This window comes from Liolophura sinensis, chromosome 4 (genome assembly GCF_032854445.1).
Source record: "Liolophura sinensis isolate JHLJ2023 chromosome 4, CUHK_Ljap_v2, whole genome shotgun sequence".
NCBI classification, from domain to species: domain Eukaryota; kingdom Metazoa; phylum Mollusca; class Polyplacophora; order Chitonida; family Chitonidae; genus Liolophura; species Liolophura sinensis.
Genome location: NC_088298.1, coordinates 2,552,790 through 2,575,214, shown reverse-complemented (window position 1 = coordinate 2,575,214; position 22,425 = coordinate 2,552,790). Strand labels below are relative to the sequence as shown.

At 41.1% G+C, this 22,425-nt stretch overlaps 1 protein-coding gene across 1 annotated transcript in view; it reads right to left on the bottom strand.

Moving 5' to 3' along the window:
• Positions 1 to 1,786: 1,786 nt before the first annotated feature.
• The window catches only part of LOC135464871 (uncharacterized), a 48,565-nt gene continuing 27,926 nt past the window's right edge, over positions 1,787 to 22,425 (bottom strand). Inside the window, exons 3-4 of the mRNA XM_064742440.1 lie at positions 14,289 to 14,408; positions 1,787 to 3,470 (exon numbers count right to left, since the gene is read on the bottom strand). Coding sequence (XP_064598510.1) covers positions 1,966 to 3,470; positions 14,289 to 14,408 — 1,625 coding nt within the window. The 3' untranslated portion in view covers positions 1,787 to 1,965. The remainder of the gene's footprint in view (positions 3,471 to 14,288; positions 14,409 to 22,425) is intronic.

The following is a 22,425-nucleotide window of genomic DNA, read 5'->3' as shown; positions in this document are numbered from 1 at the left end:
ATCTCATGAAACATACAAGTCTTTCTAATGCAGAAGTATCGATACGGTGCGCAAAATTTGAATACAAATGTGTACGCTCTAATTTGACCAAAACAATTATTTGAAAACTCGTTGGTTTCTGAGTGAAATTAGCCAATTAGCTTCTGATTTGTTTACTTTAGGCTGTTATGTATGACTATTTAACGTCTTCATGTACTGTTAGTCTGCGGACCTTTGTGTTATATGTTATAAGCATAACAGGCCCTGTTATATATGTACAGTGCGGACCTGGCCGAAAGCACCTTGTTCAATGCTCTGTTTATTTAACTGGATGTTCATTGGCTGTTAATTCTGTGTCTAAGAATAGTTGAATCCACCTGGACCGTATATAAGCCGTGTTTTCTGTGCAGAGTGGAGGTATTTTTGCTGCATCCACTGGGAGCCAGGAGAGTGTGAGACGCTCTCGTATCGAGTCCATTATATTTATATGAGCTGGTGATGCCAGTTTCATTTGGGAGGACAGTTTTTTATGCCGGCACCGTTTGTGTACCACAGTAGTACTGATGTCTGGTTTATGTGAATTTCTGCGGAAGTCACGTTTATTGGTGTTCGGATCTTTATTATGATTATACAGTGTTGACTGTGTAATTTGTTTAACACGCTGACCTCACCTGGCCGACAAGGTCGTCAAGGACTCTAAACTGAAGTTTTCAGTTTTGTAAAGGACGTTCGTTCTGCCACAAGGTGACATTACTCCACGTCTCTGAACGGCTCGTTTGTGAGTTTCTGCGGGAAACTGTTCTAAAGTGGATTATACCTCCATGCCTGTATTTACCCTGTGTTGTGCTCTGCGGGTGTGACGTCATTCAAAGGCTTGACTGTTCCAGTTCTGTGTAACCTGTGTACTGTGTTCGTGTTCGCTAACCTGGCGAAGTACCTGTCTAGGACAATTTGTGAATTGTGTGTTTATCCCATGGTCTTTACGTTGGATTTCCTGGAATACATTCCTTGGGATGCAAAGGTGAACTGGAAACTTGTAAAGACCGGTAATACTGATGTGTATGTTGTTGTTGTTGTTGAACTGTCTGTAAAACTGTACGTCTCATTTTATATATAAAGCATTGTTTACATTGTAATATTGAGTCACTGAGTCTGTTTTCTGTTGCTGTTTTCAATACCGTAACAAGGCAGTAAATCAGGAAATCAGTTGAATTTGGAAATTATTTTCCACTTATTAAGAGTTGAGGAAATACGTCTGAATACAAACCACCTATCTGAACAACTGGTACAGTATCTCTTGAAACTGCTCACGGTTACACCTCAATGATTGCTGCTCAAAGCGGGTAAATCACTTGATCGCATACAGCAGAATTATCTCCCCTTGCAGAGCTCCCGCTTTTCATTCACATTGATATTAAAAATAACCACAAATGAGCAGTTCATTAGGAAATATTCAACACACAGCGATTGGTCCGGGTACATTCCACTTATTAACACACTTTGTAAGGCAGAACTGTGGTTTAAAGGATTTTCACAAAACACGTGCTCCTCGCCAGATGCTTTACTTCTTGCAGAGTAAGGCAATCGAACGAACGATGAGTTCAGTAAATATGCTTTGCCGGACTCTACTGGTAAGCAGCTTGTGTGGAGACAAGTTCACACAGAGTTATTTAAGCTAAATCTATTCACGAATAATTATGCTATGAACCATGAATAAATCTATGCATGAATAATTATGCTGGCATAATTATGCTTAAAACAGGCCACAAACATACCAATAAATCCTTTGTGAATGAAGGATGCTTTCCGTGGTGTACATACAGTGTACACCTTGGAGACTGTGTGGTGTGAACATACAGCGTACACCTTGAAGACCGTGTGGTGTGAACATAAAAAGGTCGGAAACGCTACTTACCGGTGCATGAAACAATCCAAACAACAACAAAAACAATAACGTATTGCGGAATTCTCTGAGAGTTATCTTGCTTAGCTTAACTGGAGACTGTGGCGTGTCGCTGCAGAACTTCCGGTTGAAGTCCTGCCGCCTGGAAAGGGCGGTAAGCTGTCAATGTCAGCATTAGTCAGACGGTCGTAAGAGCTGTGCCTTCGCTCCTCTGGAATCCTTGGTCGAGACAGTTCGGCGTCTATGGAACCTCGGCAGCGATTGGTCGTCGACGGGTGATGCACTTCCACGGTAGTTTGTATCGCTCCTCGACGGAGAGACGATGGACATGAACCAATCGTGTTGAGTCGTGGTCGAGGCGCAGCCTTCTGACTCACTTCCGCCGAGTTGTCTTCTAGTCCGTCCAGCAGGTTTGAAATCGACAGCGATATTCCCTGGTCCTTGGGGACAGTTCCGATTTTGTCCGAGTGGAAACTCTCCGGCCTGGTCCCGTATTTGGGAGTACCCGGGGACTGTTGGCCTTTACTAGACAGGTGCTGGCTGTAATTAGGCCCCTGTCCCTGGGGACTAGCCAGCGGCGAACTCTGGTAATTAAAATGGTGATTCCGCCTTCTACCACCAAAAGCTTCGCCACTTTTAGGTATAATCTCCACGCTTCCCCTGCCTGAATTTGGATTATATTTATACACATATTTGGCGCCCATGTGAGCAGGGCGGCGGCAGTTCGTCACCTTCGGGGTTTCCAGCACGGTGTGTAAGGCACCGTGGGAGCGGCTAGTGGCGGGCATGGACCCCGGTGCGCCCGAGGGAATCATCTCAACACTCCCTCGACCCGTACTCGGATTGTACTTATATACATATTTTGGCTTCACGGGTGAAGACTTTTTGAGAACCCTGGCCTCCTGTTTGTGTAGGCTATGTAGATCACACTGTGATAAGCTTATTCTCGGTGGTCCTTCGGACAAAGAGCTGGGTATCAACTCTACACTGCCTCGACCTTTTGTGGGCGTGTATTTATGGCTTCTCTTACTATTGGGCTGTAACAACAGATGATGAGTTTTGGGGTGTTTCGGAGTTGAGAACCCAGGAAGAATTTTGGAGTTTTTGGGCGATATTTCCCCTTGATTGGGTTGTGTTTTAGGGGAACAATGACACTTTGTTTTACTCTGGGATTTGTTTACAGGCACTTCTTCAACGCTACCTTTCCCGGTCGCGGGGTTGTATCTATAAATGAACCTGGTAGCTGAATCGGAACTGGATCTCGGCCGCGGCCCTTCCAATAACTCCTGTCGGCTGGGAGAACACAGGTTATTCAGTGATGGAGACACCCGATCTCTATCGAACACCGACCGTGCCGCGCTGATGATGGACGAGTGACGATCGCTCGAGTTTGGCTTGAATGTGATGTCACCATTTTGAGGGCAGCTGGACTGAGCCATGACGTCATCATGACGTTTCTCCGTGGGGGTGCCGGCAGGGGTTTCTGTGATAACCTCCACGCTGCCTCTACCCGTCTCCGGATCGTATCTGTAGACATAGCGCTCCCGAGTCGTCTGGTTCTCTCCCGAGCTAAACCAACGCTTCCTGCCTGGGACAGAGAAAATCACCCGAATTATTAAAGGGAAAGACCATTAAAAATCGAAGTAAGCATCACTAAATAGACCACTTAAAACTATTCGTAAATATACTTTCATTTATTTTTTTACATTTTTGTGAAAAGAGTTAAAGGCGCTTAAACATTTGCACTCTAATGTGGGCTTTATAGACCATACAATCAGAAGTTAGGAACTCTGACGTCACAGAAAGTTTATCCAGCTCCAGTCACGACACTGAATGTTGGAATAACTCTTTTTACCCATGAGTAAAAGATTATTGAAATAATGTTCCCAAAAATTCCCTCCTTCTGTTGAACATCAGAAAAAAGGTGATAGGAAGTCAAGAGTTCCTGGATACCGTCAGTATGGCTCATAAAGCTCAACTTAGTATTCAAAAATTTAAATGCCTTTCAACACTCTTAAAAAATTCTGAAAAAATAAACGAAAGTGTTTCTACGCATAGTTTTCAGTTGTTTGTATGATGAACCTTACCTCATCTTTTAGCTTTCTTTTATTTTAAATGAATTGCTGAAACATATAATCAGACGCTAAAGAGGCTATAAAGGGGACAAAGATCCATATTCCCAAATAAAATTAATATTTCTGTATTTACCAAGAACAGCTCTTTCAAATTAAAACACACTCGTGCCTGTAATATTTATAGTGTTAAATCTTTGCGCCAAAGCAGACATTCGTACACCAGCCGTCAAGCAATAAGGACGTTCCAGGCCAACAATCACAAGTCCAATTCCCAAAACGACGTTTGACACAAATTACAAAGGACCTAAGAAAGTATATAAAGTGCCAAAAGAGAACGGAATTTTACAAAGAGAAGCAGCCAATAGTTTTAAGTGATGTAGGAAAGACACAAGGCATCTTCTAGGCGACTGAGTGAATCAGTATTCATACAGTGTACCATGCTAGAATATAAGTTAAAAGTCGAACATAAGTCGATAATAATATATGTATCTCAGCTGCGCTTTGTTTGCGACTGTTCACATATCCAAAGTGGCGGTCTAATTCAACAAGATGAATATACCAACCCTAGACCCGGGTTAAGCGGAATTAGACATGGTCATGAAGCAGGGTTTATTTCATTCTAAAGTTTTAACAAGCTATAGTGCGACCTGTTTTATAAGTTTTAAGACGTTTTTAATATTTTTTAATGCGTGTCCAGCTTATATCCAGCTTAAAGGTCGTTGGCTTACCCCAGTAACTCAGGTTTATGGGTCCAGGAAATTATGGGTGCTCGGAGTAAACCACCGCTCTTCCTAGATACCTACCAAGCCAGATAATTTAATGCCCCCAGGCAAAACAGTGAGAGCAGGATTCGACCTCGCCACCACATACTGGTGAAAGGTCTGAGAGCTGCAGCAAGCCAGCACTTCTGAATCATCTGAACCAGTTTTATTAAAGTGTTGTAGTCTTTACAAATGGTCGATCTGCTAGGGAATCACAGCCAACTACCCCTGGGAGGTATAGCTATGTAAACAGACATCTGATACCGGTGACATGCGCAAACACACATCATAGTTAACACCATAGAATGATGATTTATTTTTTTATTTTCTCTATGCCCGGCTTAAGGTATTGATCAGTTATATTACGACTATTCTCATGTTGGCTTCCTCTCCGGTCGTACATTCGCAGGTCTGCCAGCAACCTGCGGATGGTCCTAGGATCTGCCCCGTTTTCTCCACCATAATGTTAACCGCCGAGGGAAAATATTCTTGAATGCGGCGTAAAACTCCAATGAAATAAATAAATAAACCACGTAAACATTCTAAACCGATTATCAAAGACAAACCCTAGAGTAAAAACTATACAGGTGCGAAATTATATTGTTTGCATGCAGAACACAAGGAGTTCTAGATTTTAAAGAATTAACTTCATCACATGCAATTTATAAATGCGTTCCATACACTGCTTAAGTGCATCATCCACGCATGTTAAAACGATTTGTTTGAAAATTAGGCCTAACGTGTTCAGGCTAGCGAGAAACGAAAGGTTGAAAAAGCCTAAAGTGCTTTAGCAGATAAAGCTAACAACGAACAAAATACAAAACACGTTCAGCATAGAGAGTAAAATCAGAACAGCAACTATAGTGTGATTGTTGGCAAATGGTAAGCACGTAAGCGGTGAAATAAGGTATCTTGTCAGTTTATACCTCACCTACAGTCTTATTCTAACTGTTTCTGTAAATGCGTAAAAAACAACGTAACCCTTTTGGCACCATGGCCTAAGCAGAATTTGGCAAAATAATGTAATAATACCAATTATATTATGCTTGACGTCACCACTCTAGAATATTGATTGATTGGAGTATTTGTTTGATTGGTGTTTTACGCCGGACTCAAGAATAATTCACTTATACGACGGCAGCCAGTATTGTGGAGGGATGAAACTGGGCAGAGCCCAGGAAACCCACGACCATCTGCAGGTTGCTGACCGACCTTCCCCGGTCTAGAATAAGAAGAACCAATGCCTAAGGCGAGCAGTTATAGGTCCTTAGGAAACTTGCCATCATTCAATACAGCAGACCCCAGTCTTATTTCGTAACACGAAATTTCAAAAATGCATGTGCTATAAATGCATGTTTAATCCATGTATGTAACAACAATATGTTCATCAGGAACATGTTCTAGAAAAAAAAAAACAACAGAAGGTTGAAAATGGTTTAAATAGGCCTAATTGCGGGTTAAATTTATGCCACATGCGCAATGGCACTCACCGAAATAACATGGCACAAGCAATGTACAGCATGAGCGAGACAAGCGGCAAAGACGATTTGTCACTGAGGACAGCTGTTTTGACGCAACACCCTAATGATGATGTTTCAGGGATGTAAAAATATAGCCCTTTTGCATATGACAAGCCGGTTTAGAAGTCTCTGGCTATATACATGTATATGTGCCCAGGCGGTTTAGAAGTCTCTGACTATATACATGTATATGTGCACAGGCGGTTTAGAAGTCTCTGGCTATATACAATCATGTATATGTGCACAGGCGGTTTAGAAGTCTCTGGCTATATACATGTATATGTTCACAGGCGGTTTAGAAGTCTCTGACTATATACATGTATATGTGCACAGGCGGTTTAGAAGTCTCTGACTATATACAATCATGTATATGTGCACAGGCGGTTTAGAAGTCTCTGACTATATACATGTATATGTGCACAGCCGGTTTAGAAGTCTCTGACTATATACATGTATATGTGCACAGCCGGTTTAGAAGTCTCTGACTATATACATGTATATGTGCACAGGCGGTTTAGAAGTCTCTGACTATATACATGTATATGTGCACAGGCGGTTTAGAAGTCTCTGACTATATACATGTATATGTTCACAGGCGGTTTAGAAGTCTCTGACTATATACATGTATATGTTCACAGGCGGTTTAGAAGTCTCTGACTATATACATGTATATGTGCACAGGCGGTTTAGAAGTCTCTGACTATATACATGTATATGTGCACAGGAATTGTGTACACCAGAAAAATGGACTACATTGTACATTTTGTGCAGTTCTTTCCAACATATGTGCAATTCTTTGTACAGATGTGAGAATATTTTGTACCTAGTTACATATGTAAATACACATTTTTTTAGTTTTTGATTTAGTGTACATATGTACACGAGACGTGTACGTATAGCCTATACAAAAGTTTTCTACATGTACCCAAGCTTTAAGACCTATTTAAACAAATATGTACATATCGTGCTTACATACATTTCTTGGCACATTTATGTAATTACAGAATAAATATCAAAGCGGCTTGTCATAATGGCAATGTTTTAAAAATAGCAGCATACCGTCCATAGCTGACTTGGCGTTGCGGAGCAATTCTCTCAACATGGTTGTGTTGTTGTTGACACGAGGTACAACCTCTCAAAAACGTCCCGTCAAACGAGCATCGGAGCCTGTACGTGCCACATGTTGGATACGGCTTTCCAGGAATCGTCTGCCATAGGTGTGCTCCGGATAAATATTTATGTACTCCCAACGCAAAGTCACATAGAACAAACCACTCATAAAATTTTCATATAGCGAGAATGCCCAAGAGAGCAGTTCGCGGCGGAAACAACGGTTGAATCAGCCGCTAGGGTTTCAATTAGTCAGCCGCCTGAGGATTACAAATGGATTTGAACGCGTTGTTGTCACCGTCTATGATCAACGTTTGTCTGAGGCCAAACCAGACGTTTTTGTATCGAACTGGGTTTTCAAATCATGTTCTACATCCCGTGAGCACAATGAATGTTATGCTTTTATCTATAACCGGTATTCATCGGACCATCTGTCGTTTAATTTGCAGCGAGCAGTATGCCCTTTTTCAAGGCATAAAGAGAGGTAATCGTTTAAAATAATGACGTGTATCTCGATTCAAAGGCGGATTTTCATGATAATTACATCGCACCATGGATGTAATATTTTAATGATAAAAGCTGGATACGGTTTATAAACGCATGACACAAACAACTCGAGTTAAACTAAAGCCGAGACGAAACTGACAGGTTGTAATTTTTATCTCGTCACACGTGACACTCTAGCACGAAATCGCCGGTTATTACAATCTGGGGAGCCTCCGTGGCCGCGACGTGGCTAGCGTGCCAGCGCGCCGCAATAACACAGGAACTTCTCACCAATGCGGTCGCTGAGAGTTCAAGTCCAGCTCATGCTGGTTTCCTCTCCGGTCATGCTAAGGAAGGTCCTAAAACAACCAACAGACGGTCGAGGGTTTCCCCCGGGTTCTGTCTGGTTTTCTCCAATTGTGCTGGCAGTCGTCGTACAAGTGAAAGTGTGGCGCAAAAACCATTCAAATAAGTAAATAAGTTAGTAAGTAAATAAATAAATAAATAAATATTCCAATCTGCTTCCAACGACCAGAAGATACTCCAATAAACTGTAGATAACCGAATGCCCATCACTCTGTATCGCTAATCAATATACACGATCAAAATGTGCGCCAGAACAGGGTAAAAACAATTTACGCTATACAGACTGTAGCAGCCTGATCTAATCTCGAGTGTTTCATTATTATTTAATAATCATTTTTAAAAAATATATCATAAAGTGACGTGTAAACTAAAATATTTTTATCTTCACTGAAAAGTTTCTGACGGAAAGAAAACATTGATAAATAATCGACCTACAATTGGTGTATGACAAGCAATCATCACTGATGTCAGAAGCCACGACCAAACGTTGTTATAATGAAGTGATACATGGTTTCCGACGGAAAGGAAACATTGATAAATCATCGACCTACAATTAGTTATGACAAGCAATCACCATTGATGTCAGAATCCACGACCAAACGTTGTTAATATGAAGCGATACATGGTATACAGAAGGGCTTAACAGCAGTAATCTATACACACATTCGGGACATGCTTAACTACGTAATTCAATTCAAGGCGCATGTTTAATTCCCAAGCAGGTCTCTCGCTGGCTCAGTGACATAAGACGTCGCTTTCGCTACCGACGATGTCCCTTTGAGACACGGGTCCAGCTGTTCGAATGGTTTGACGTTATTGCGGCAGATCTTCTGCTTTACCCTGGATTTCAGGGTTTGGAGAATGTACCCTTCTGGTCTATCCACCGCTATCAGCGTACCATATATAAAAGTATCATTTCTTAAATACGGCCACCATAGTCTTATGAACATCGCAACAGACCTCTTGGTGGGGTCAAGAGAGGAGTTAAATAAACACCTGGTTTGTATTAATACGCCGTTATGTATCCCTCCGAGAAGCTAGCTCAGGAAAGGGAGCACATAAACATGTCTAGAGTCGACAGCGGAAGTTCCAGGCACGCGTAATTTACAGTCTCACAGTTACTCTCTTAGGACAAGTGCCGGGATGTTCGCGTGTAATACTGTCACACTGACGTCATTACGAGATGAAAATAAATCAAGCGGAGTAGAATTTAAGAGGTGCAAAGGACACAGCTTGAGAAGTATGGCCAGAGGTGACGCATTTCAACAAATTAGCCTGGGACGGTTGAAAGGGAGGGTGGTCGGGGAGGTGGGGTTGAGGGGTGGTGGTGAGGTGGTGTGGTGGGGGTGCTGTAATCTCGCTGGTTCCTCTACAACAGGTGTATAATGGGAACAGCTTGCCAGTAAGGGCTCCTCTTATATTAGTACTCCAGATGATTGGGAGGGATGAAATCATCGTGGGGGTGGGAGTGGGGGTGGGGGGTAGACGCAATGCGGCGATTTTGCCCACAACGCTGGGGTATGTTAAAAGAAACGGGATTATTCTACTGTTGGAAATAGCTTATTGGCAATTCTTGTCTGGCCATAATACACGTTTGTGGTATAGCTGATTATGGACCAACTCTCACGTGGGTTGGACATGGCGAGAAATCCATGTAGGGAATCTACCAAAAGGATCAAGAGATCTGGATGTGATAGAGTGGTGGATAAACTGGTCAGAAAGCATACTCCTTACAGCGCATGCGTTGCTCTCTACTTTTCGCTTTACATCACTGCCACCACCAAACAAGCTCGACCTTTGGAGTCTGTGAGACGCACGTAGGATTGTTTAGGCTTAGCGTCATCACGTGTGTCCTCCAAGGTTGAGACGGATTGCTTGTGTTTTCTGACGTCTCTTCCTGACTCATCACAGTGATGCATATGGCATGCAAGATCCTGTAAATTATGTGACGATTTCAATCAACGTCACAAGTTATTGCTGCGAAACTAGGGTAGGTGTGCCAATGTTATTCCATTAAAGGTCTTCACTCAATGCTTCTTAAGTTTTACAGTGAGGATAATTCACCTGTAAGTAAATGTGGACAGAGCGTCCAGAATCTCTGACACTCTGCTTTGGTCGCTTTGCATTGTTTTAATGTGACAGTATGTTAAATGTGATGACATTTTCAGTAATTGTAGACCAATAACGACTAATATCTTGCGATTAACATCACTGCATTTTTCTTTACCTAATTCTGCTAAAGCCATGGTGCTAGGGGGCGTGTAAATTACTGCTATTTATACATTTACACGAATAGTTAGAATAAAACCCTGACTGTGGTAAATTGACAAGAGGCCGTATTTCACCGGTTACGAGTAACCATTTGCCAACTATCACTCTGTCGTCGCTGCTCTGTTTTTTTCTCTCTATGTTGTACGTCTAAATTATACCATGATTGTGTCTAATTGCGTTTAGTCCGGGCTTAGGGCTCTATATACATCGTGTGGAATTAGATCGACATGTTGGATATACGAACAGTTGCATTCAAAGCGCAAACGAGATACATATTTTGTTATCGACAACTTATATTCCAGCATGGTACACGATTTGAAAACTGATTTCATTCATTCGCGGGGCCTCCGTGGCTCAGTCGGTTAGCGCGCTAGCGCAGCGTAATGACCCAGGAGCCTCTCACCTATGCGGTCGCTGTGAGTTCAAGTCTAGCTGGCTTCCTCTCCGGCCGTAAGTGGGAAGGTCTGCCAGCAACCTGCGGATGGTCGTGGGTTTCCCCCGGGCTGTGCCCGGCTTCCACCCACCATAATGCTGGCTGCCGTCGTATAAGTGAAATATTCTTGAGTACAACGTAAAACACCAATCAAACAAATAAATAAATAAATAAATCATTCATTCGCCAAGAACATACTTAGCGCTTTTCAAACATCACTGAAAACTTTTCACTGCTTCTCTTTGCATGATTGCGTCCTATGATTTCGTACTTAGTATACCTTCTTAGTTGACTTGGTGGTGTGTGTACAACGTGCTTTTAGGAATTGGCCTGGCGATTATTGACCAGGAAATCCTTATTGATTGACAGCATGTATGCGAGGGACATCAAGATGCAGTATAAATCTTGGTGCCCCGATAAATTTGACTGGACACTGATGTATCTATGCATCGAAACAGACATGCCAAAATATTTCTAAAGATATTTTCATTTTTTTTTGCCATATTTTATTCCCTTAATTGCCTCTCTATTTCATGCATATTTCCCTCAATGGCCTGAAATTTACGGAAATGATGTCAGCCATGAACTTTTCATTGAGGCGTGGTCCTTTTGCATTGTTTTAATGTTATTGTTTATTAAATACGATGGTAACACAGCAGTTTCTGCAATTCTAATTCCAACTGTGCTTAAGCCATGATAACAGGGGTGTGTGACTATTTGCCAACTATCGCACTGTCGTCGCTGTTCTAATTTTACTGTCTATGCTGTAGTCTTTTAGGTCTTTGTGTTTTACGTATTCCCGTATCTATAACACACTCTGTCTTAACGCTGATGGTGAATGAAATCGTGTCTATCAACAGCTTCAGATTTCACACAAACATTGAAGAAAACTGCAGCAGTGTAACATCAAAACGTAATCCCGTAATAGCGTCACTTGTTGAGTTCGATTCCCGTTTGTTTATTCAGGTATGTATTTGGTTGTTACTTAACGCCAGACTCAAAATTTTTTCACATTTCGAATGAGTTTAACATACATACATAAATGAATAACTTGGTTTAGACGGTGATCGATGAATCATGCAAACACGTTTTATTGGGAAACGTCTACAAAGTACTTATATATGTAAATATAGGTGGTATAGAGTCGTGTTCAAGAATTTTTCTCGACCATGTTAGGTTTAAGAAAACGCAGTGATCAGAGTAAAGCATTGCACACCGCTGGGCACCCGACAAACTTCCTGACTTGAAGTCGCAGCCGAACATGGAGAAGGTGGACTCGAACACCCGACTTTAAACACATGGAAATCGCCACAAGTTAGATCTTTAAATTTCTGAGCCATAGACGAGTAACTATATGTATTATTTATCGCCGTGTAAAAAATACATCGTTCCCCGCACGCATATGTAAATCAGTGTGCGTTTAAGCAGTATAAGCGTATCAAATTAGCACAATACATAAAATAACTGTCTCCATCCGGTCTTAAGTTACCGTCCCAAACTTTATACAGTTCTCCATACACCCATTAACCCTGGAACAATTACCATAATAGATTCAGTCACGGAAGGAAACGTCGTTAACAGGATGGGCTTGATTTATGACTTACCGTATATTACCTAAAGTTTCGTACATGACTTGATTTATGACCTACCGTATACTACCTAAAGTTTCGTACATGCCAATGTTACACAGCTTACCTGATTCTGGGAGCTCCACTGACCACAGGACTGGTGTTTTGAGGTTTTTATGAAACGTAAGATAATATTCTACTGGAAAAATGTAATCCTTAAAACCAAAGCTATGTTATTTTATTTGACTCTATAGCTTGGCCATCGTGGCCAAGTGGTTGTTGTTAGTGTGCTAGTGCAGCACAACCAACCAGGGACATCTCACCAATGCAATCGCTGTGGGTTAAAGTCAGGTGATTTATGAATACATGTTTGGTCACCGTCGAGTCCTCTGCGCACATACTACAATCTGTCAGTGTATATACTACACCCTCCACGTGTGTACACTATACCCTCTACGTGTATATACAACGTTCTCTACATGTATAAACTACATTCTCCACAGGTAAACACTACACCCTCTACGTGTATATGCCCTATTCTCCACGTGTATAGACTGCACCCTCTACATGTATACACTACATTGTGCATGTGTACATGCAACACCCTCTACGTGTATATACTACATTCTCTCCGTATATATACCACGTCCTCTACGTGTATATACTATACCTTTTATGTGTATATACTATACCTTTTATGTGTATATACTACACCCTCTACGTGTATATAGCACATCTTCTACGTGTATATACTACACCCTCTACGTGTACATACTACACCCTAAACGTGAATATACTACACCCTCTACGTGTATATACTACATTCCATCCGTGTACATACCACACCCTCCACGTCTATATACCACACCTCTTCGTATATACATGTATATATATATATATATATATATATATATATATATATATATATATATATATATATATATATATATATATATATATATATATAGACTACACCCTCCATGTATATATGCTACATTTTCTCCGTGTTTACAACACACCCTCCACGTGTATATACTACATCCTCTACGAGTATATACTACATTCTCTCCGTGTATACACCACACTTTCTAGATGTATAAACTACAACCTCTACGTGTATATACATTCTCTCCGTGTATATACCACACCCTCTACGTGTATATACCAGATCCTCCACGTGTATATACTACATTCTGCACGTGTATATACTACACCCTGCACGTGTATATACTACATTCTCTCCGTGTATATACCACGCCCCCTATGTGAATATACTACACCTTCTACGTGTATATACTATACCCATTCACGTGTATATACTACACTCTCTACGTGTACATACTAAATTCTCTCCGTGTATATACCACACCCTCTACGTATATATACTACATCCTCCACGTGTATGTACCACATTCTCCATGTGTATCTACTACACCCTCCAAATGTACTTACTTCATTCTCTCCGTGTATATACCACATTCTCTACGTCTATAAACTACGTTCTCCACATGTATGCACTACACTCTCTACGTGTATATACTACACCCTCCACGTGTGTATGCCACACCCTACACGTGTATATAGTACATGATCTTCGTGTATATGCTACATCCTCCACGTGTATCATCTACATTCTCCACCTGTACTATATATTCTTCACGTGTATATACATGTATATTACATCTTCTACGTGTGTTTATTACATGTATTATACTGCAGCCTCCACGTTTATTATACTGCATCCTCCACACGTGTTTGTATTATATCGTCAACGTGTATTAGACATGTATTACACCCTCCACGTGTGTGTACTCACAGTATCTGATGAGGATGAACAAGAGGACGAGGCCTATGAAGGAGAGGATAACAATGGCGGATGTCTCCCACACCTCCAGAGTCGGTTTCCGTTCTGTGACTGTTCGGTAACCAGGGCTACCTGAAAATACCAGCAAAAATTTGTCATTGGTAAAAATGTATAATTGTACCTATTTGTTAATTGGCAAGGTGAAGATATTGCATGCCGTGCGTCGGTGGGATACGAGAAATTTTCAGCTGGAGTTTTCGTTCGTTGAACATCACTTTTTGAGAGATGGCAATTCTTGATACTCTAACCCATTCCATACAACACATGTTTTAGTAATGACCCAGGAGTCTCTCACCTATGCGGTCGCTGTGAGTTCAAGTTCAGCTGATGCTGGCTTCCTCTCCGGCCGTACGTGGGAAGGTCTGTCAGCAACCTGCGGATGGTCGTGGGTTTCCTTCGGGCTCAGCCCGGTTTCCACCCACCATAATGCTGACCGCCGTCGTATAAGTGAAATATTCTTGAGTACGGCGTAAAACACCAATCAAATAAATCAAATCAACATATGTTTTATCATACGGACAAAAATTGTAATAAATTCTGATATCCCATTACACAGCATGCAGTGTATGTCTTATTAGATTTGTAGAAGGAAAAAATTGTAATAATTACACGACATGTAATATATATCTTATTATAGTTCTATGTCGAAAGAAATGAAATAATTTCATAATGTCCCATAACGCGACATGTAATACATGTCTTATTACAGTAGTAGACCGAAAAAGTGTAATACTATACAGATACTGTATACTGTGGGATACGGTAAATTGTCAGCTGGACAGAAGTGACACTCAACGAGGGCAAAGCCCAAATTGAGTGTCACTTGTCGAGAGCTGACCATCCCTCATATCTCATCCCATAGCATGTACCATATGTTTTATTATACCGAAAAAACTGTATCTTTTCGGGTTGTGATTAAAATGCCGAGTTTGTACCTCAAAAACGGAACTATAACCGTAAACCGTTGTTTATTTTACGAACAAGCAGACGTCCGACAGGTAACAAAGGGAGATAACTGTCGTGGAATAAACGCACATGATCGTTGGATATTAGCACGAGATCGTTGGATATTGCCTCGTGAACGTGGGATATTACTTTATGAGCCAGACGTTGCATTCCTTGGGCGCGTGGTCGTTCTACATCATGTTTTGCCGAATATCATGTGACCGTCTCTCAACCAATGGAAACGGAGAATAACCCTATGAGGTATAATAATTTGTAATATCCAATTAGACGGCATGTAGTATATACCTTATTACATTTGTAGACCTCACAAAAATGCAATAATATCTGATATCCCATTACACGGCATGCAGTATATGTCTTATTACAGTTGCATACTAAAACAAAATTGCAATAAAAATGGAAAACAAAGCAAAACGAAGCAGCCGTAGCCTAAGTTGATTATAACTACCATGACAAGAAATGGTTTTACTCTGTGACGCCATGACAGTGACCATCAACTTAGCCATCGACGACTTTGTGCAATCAGCTCCTCAGTTTATACGTCGATAGCTGAGCAAGCCATTTCCAGAGCTTCTGTTCACCTTACAGACAGTGGTGACAGACGGCTGACAAGGAAGGACATATGTATAGGTATATATATATATATATATATATATATATATATATATATATATATATATATATATATATATATATATATATTTACTTTGATTGGTGTTTTACGCAACACTCAAGAATATTTCACTTATACGACGACGGCCAGCATTATGGTTGCAGGAAACCGGGCAGAGCCCGGGGGGAAAGCCACGACCATCGGCAGGTTGCTGATAGGCCTTTTCACGTACGGCCGGAGAGAAAGCTTGCATGAACTGGAATTGAACTGACAGCGACGGCATTGGTGAAAGGCTCCTGAGCTAAACATCTCGGCCTCGGAGGCCCCTGTATAGGCAGGGAAGAGCAGACAAACGAAATCATTGGCTATCACAGAGAGATTGCTGGCTCTAGTCCTTTGAACATGGGAAACTATTTGCACTTACGTTGAACGTGGTTTTTCCGAATACCATGTGACCGTGCACTGACCAATGAAAATCAAGAATGACTAAATAGCATATAATGACAATTTGCTTTCAATGATGACATCATTACCGGAAGTCCATTCATCTCACACAAGTGTGATCGTACATTTCACTGACATTTGCAAAATACATTGAAAAAGGTAGCGAAAGAACGAGTCAGGATGACATCACATTTTTTCTTATTTAAGTTGTGCACCTTCAACGAAGGAAAAACGGCATTTCCCTTTCTTCGTAGATTAATTCAGTGGAAATTAGGAAATTACACAAGTTGTCATGGCGACGTTCATCTTCTACGCGTTAAAAACTTCAATGCGAGGTCCGATTACGAAGGGCAAATTTGTGACTTTAGACAAAAAACCACGATATATAAAAAACATTACAAGGCGTAGCTTAAAGTTTTGAAAGTTCAAATTGTGGGGTTTGTCTCTTAGCACGGTCCTTGGTAACAGGCCATTTCTTGATATCTTGTGATCCAATCATTAGTAACATCAACTCACGCCTGCAGCTGGAGTTAAGCCATACTGTGATGTGTAAACTGGACTCCAAGAATACGCCTTCAGCCAAATGCTTCTCACAGACAAGTGAATTCAAGTCTCTCACAGCCTTCCACGACAATAAAGCCCGGTCCGGTAATTAAAACTGAGGTCACCATAAATGTCAGTGTTGGTCATCAAAACTGCCAACTGCCTCCAGAAGTGTAGACCTGCTAGTTCACACTAAGGTTCAGGTAGGGGAAGAAGGCCATGGGGATTGGCTTACCTAAGACGCTGCCGTTTTTCATTAAAAATTCATTTTAAGCATTGAAAAGAGCTTATCGTATTTCCCGCTTATTGCTTGGGCTTTTGAGTTCAACAGTACCGCCCCAAGGATATAATATCGCAGTGTATGTGAAGCCGACGCCTGTGGTAGCTTTCCTGTCAAACTACACGGGCCTAAGTCGTGTAGTCTATTGTCCATTACTAATAATGAGCTGACGTTTTGTTTGATAATTTAATTTTAACTTAATTCTTATTTGTTTTACGAGGATTTCCCACAGCCCAAAGGCCTCGAGGGTATCTTTGCCTTAATAAAAATGGGTACCAAGTACAAAAATAAGACCAAAATTTGTTCTTGAAACAGTGGACATTAATCGTGTATGGTTAGGAAAAGTTAATACATACATGTTAGAAAACATACTCATCACAGCGCATGTGCTGCTCTCTTCCCTCAATTTACACCACTGCCACCACTAAACAGGCTTGACCTTTGGCATCCGTGAGACGCAAGTAGACTTGTTTAGGTTTAGCCTCATAACATGTGTCATCGCGCGAAACTATTTAATCGGAAATTAACAATAAAATTGTTTTAGGTTTTGGTTAGAATCATGTTGTACGTATTTAGATAAAGAGAATACATGTATATGAAGTATTGTTATTGTTTGTGTTTTCTGACATTACTTGCTGTCTCATCATCGTGACCAAAATTTGCTATTGGTGGTAGTAATGTAAAGTGAATTTAGAGAGTGACGCATGCGCTGTGGGTAGTATGGTTAGAAAAGGTCCTATTGCTACGATAGTTATCTAGTTCCGACATATTTAAAGTGCTGCCTCGTTGGCCAATCGCCGCGCATATGGCATCAGACATTTGTTTCTTTTCCACCAATCAGAAGACCTTTTTGTCACAAGGGAGAAATAAGAATGTTAATGTACAATCCAATGTTTCTCAATACGTTTTCGAAATAATTCCGAAACATAACCCACTTTTCGTTAAATTTAGATTCTCTTTCCGAAATTAATGAAATATACTTCTCTGCATTATACATTTTATGACGTACGAGAAACATACCTGTTCGTATTTTGTTTTGTTATTCATAATATACTTTTTTGCCAATACTGATAAAAAACATGAGACATAATATCCATCCATACACAGCAGAGCGACACATTAGTCAACTACTATACCAGGAGATTTCCATATGTTAAAGCCTGTCTACCTCTTTAAAATACGATGCGGGTATTTCAGCATCTCCACCTTTATAGGGCGGTGTTTGGTATCTATGTCGTATTGAAGCGCTTAAAATCGAGACCAATCCCTCACTAACAAGCCGATACCCGTGTGGATTTAAACGCCCGGTCCACACGTGAGTGTGACAGTATAATTACGGAGAAGTAACAGAGCGTTCCTCGGGGGTAAAACATCGGCCATGTGTCCAGGCTTCGTCCCAATGATGTCTGTCAACCCTGACATTTCGACCAACCGGTAACACCGACATTTCTACAGCCCTACAGGAGACCAGACAAAATGATTACCTTCTACCCTCTACGGCGAAACTCAAACCCACACTAGCCCCCTTATCGATCTCTCTTAATGAGCTGACAAGAGAACTATCAACAAACTCTCATGTCGATGATGGTTAAATTCAGAAGATCAAAGAGCTGGTCACTTGTTCGCTCGGCTTCTCTTTTGTTGTCCTTGACACATCATTATTTAATGCAAAATCTCATCGCTCCATGACTAACTCAACGTATCTTTGGCTGGCTAACCTGTAGTTTGACTTGTTTAATTGCCCTCGAGGGCTGACTAATGTTTTCATTTCGATGATTGACTAGGTTCTTTAACTATTCTTCTGGACAGGCGTATTACCTTCGCCTAGGAGGTGATGAATTTCTGGCGTTGTCTGTGTGTGTGTCTGTCTGTCTGGTTGTCTGCTGGGTCTGTCTGTCTGTCAGTCTGTCCGTCTGTCTGGTTGTCTGTCCGTGTGTCTGGTTGTCTGCCGATCTCTTGGTCCTAAGTGTGACGTCAGAAATTCATATACCATGAAGAGACATTTCAAGTCGATAATCGCAAAATATACAATTGACTCTAGACACCTGTCTCAGGTGGAAGTATAACCACACCTAATATGGCTCCACGAAACTACACAAAAGGTGTAAATAAAGATTTATGTAATCTAATTAACCGTCTTTTCGATCCTAAGATTTTAGGAGTCTGCTGACAGGCTTGAAAGTTTACCAGATTGCACTACTCTGGCTGAGGTTTTCTGTCCCAAAATTTGTCACATTGTCCTACTCTGGATGAGATTTTCTGTCCCAAAATTTGTCACATTGTCCTACTCTGGTTGAGATTTTCTGTCCCAAACTTTGTCACATTATCCTACTCTGGCTGAGGTTTTCAGTCCCAAAATTTGTCCCATTGTCCTATTCTGGCTGAGATTTACTCTGGTTGAGATTTTCTGTCCCACAATTTGTCACATTGTCCTACGCTGGTTGAGATTTTCTGTCCCAAAATTTGTCACATTGTCCTACTCTGGCTGGGGTTTTCTGTCCCAAAATTGTCACATTGTCCTACTCTGGTTGAGATTTTCTGTCCCAACATTTGTCACATTTTCCTTCTCTGGCTGGGGTTTTCTGTCCCACAATTTGTCACATTGTCCTACTCTAGTGAGATTTTCTGTCCCAAAATTTGTCACATTGTCCTTCTCTGGTTGAGATTTTCTGTCCCACAATTTGTCACATTGTCCTACTCTGGATGAGGTTTTCTGTCCCAAAATTTGTCACATTGTCCTACTCTGGATGAGGTTTTCTGTCCCACAATTTGTCACATTGTCCTACTCTGGATGAGGTTTTCTGTCCCAAAATTTGTCACATTGTCCTACTCTGGTTGAGATTTTTCTGTCCCAAAATTTGTCACATTGTCCTACTCTGGCTGGGGTTTTCTGTCCGAAAGTTTGTCAGGTTGGCCTTATCTGGCTTGAAGCTTTCTGTCCGAAAGTTTGTCAGAGTGCTATACTCTGGGATGAGGTTTTTCTGTCCTAAAGTCTGTCAGTCTGCCCTACTATAGCTCAGGTTTTCTGTCCGAAAGATTGCCAGATTCTGACAGCCATACCCTCGCGTGTGGTTTGCTGCTGTTTTGCTTGTGCAATAACAGTTAGAGTCACTGAGAATAAACCAGATTTCACGGGCATTACCTGTGACCATGTATGTAGTGTCATTCCTGGTGTCGTGTTCAGTGTCATGTCTAGTGTCCTATCAACTACCAAGCCCAGAAGTCACTTCTGTCTACCTAAGTAATGACCAATAGACTAAGTGGTCGGTTAACGTCGATGTATCTTGACAAACGCAGGAAAGTGATAGCTTTGTCCAGCGGTCGCCCTGCTGAGTCAGTCAGTTGTCAGGGAGAACGTTAATAGACGTTGTCAAACTTAGCCTAACTAGAGAGTTAAGAGGAAATAAAAAGAGAGCAAAAGCCAGAAAGAGAGAGAGAGAGAGAGAGAGAGAGAGAGAGAGAGAGAGAGGAGAGAGAGAGAGAGAGAGAGAGAGAGAGAGAGAGAGAGAGAGAGAGAGAGAGAGAGAGAGAGAGAGGAGAGAGAGGGAGAGAGAGAGAGAGAGAGAGAGAGACATTCGTCCTAAATTGAGTCCTCTTCCTATCGTACTGTTTATTTATTTCTTTATTTATTTTACTGGAATTTTAGGGTTCCGGCCACACAGCTTCAGTTGGAAGCTCGCCACATATGCCAAATTCAAGACCAAAGAATAAATGGAAAATGATCAAACCCTGCCAAATAAGCATTCTCTCTTTCACAAAGCTTGTTCCGTACGGTTTTCAGCATTCTGAAGAATAGCTGACTAAAGTCAACAACAGGAAAAAAAACAGACATAATTTAGTTGAGCAGGTTAATCTGTCCTTAACTCGAACTGGACTCGTTGAAACCATGTGCTCAGCTTCAACAGTACCAGACAGCCATAATGTAGCTGAAAATGAACAAAAAAGGACAAACCTCGAATCTGATACGTAAATTCTTATGATGAACGCACGTGCCCTACACATTTCGTATTAGTACTACTACTAGTATACCGGTACTAGTATATATATGTTAAAAAAAAAGACTTCGTCTATATATGGTATGTCTTACTTCTCAGTGCTTCGGTCGAACTTCTCAGTGAGCTCGCGTTATATTAGTTACATGGTTACTCAGTGACAGGATACGCAAATATATCCTTCAAAGACTCATCTCTTCAGCGATGTGTCATAGTATTTATCACTCAACAAGGGAGGTAACCTACTTAGCAGACACATTGCAGGTCGTCTGCAGGATTCGAGAATATATCTGTACTCATGTGACCGTTGTTGTCGAATGAAAAGCGCAGTAGTTTGTCTTGTGCGGGATAAGTTTTCCAATCTATGCGTCGAAACAGACATTTGTATACCAGAGGTCAACCAGTACAGACGTTCCAGGTCAATAATAGCACGGTCATTTCCTAAAACGACGTTTAAGACATACCACCAAAAAAACTAAGAAAGTATATAAAGTACAAAATTAGGATGGAATCATGCAAAGAGAAACAGTCAACGGTTTTCAACGATGTTGAAAGGGTATAAGATATGTTTAAGGGGAATGAGTAAAATCAATATTTAGATCGTGTGCTATGCAATGTGACAGAGTTTGATAAGTTGTCGATAATAAAATATGCATATCAATATACATGTCATTTAAACAAACGGTGAAATGAGTTGGAGTTTGTTCATTAGATTGATAAACAGGTACCGGCGGGTAAATTAGATTTGAGTCAATGGTCCATTTCCTGTTCTTGTAAACATTTGGGCGGCTCATTCGTGAAACGTGTAGAAACTTTGAGAACACGTACAATTACACCACTTTATTGTCATATCTCGCATTCTCAAACAACGACATCCATGAGAAGTTTACTCATTAAGCACAGTCTGAACTATTTACTCTGATATATTTTGCTAAAATTAAAACAACTCTCGTAAAACAGAGACAATAAAAACATTTTCTTCAATCACCCCACTTGTTTCGGTGACATGGTAATGGCTGCTTTGTCTCCGTGCTATCTAGCATTACGAGATCCTATTGGGTGCCGCGATCTTGTGTCTGCGCAATAATAGGCATGGCATGGAATCATGTCAATCATGAGGTGAAGTAATGCCTTCGAGGAAAGTAAATCGAATTGGCGCGCAGATTGGTAAAACCAGGGTTACTGTGGGTAGCCTTCCACGCAACGCCAGTCATTAATCTTCAGGAAGTGCCCAAGATCATCAGACCGACC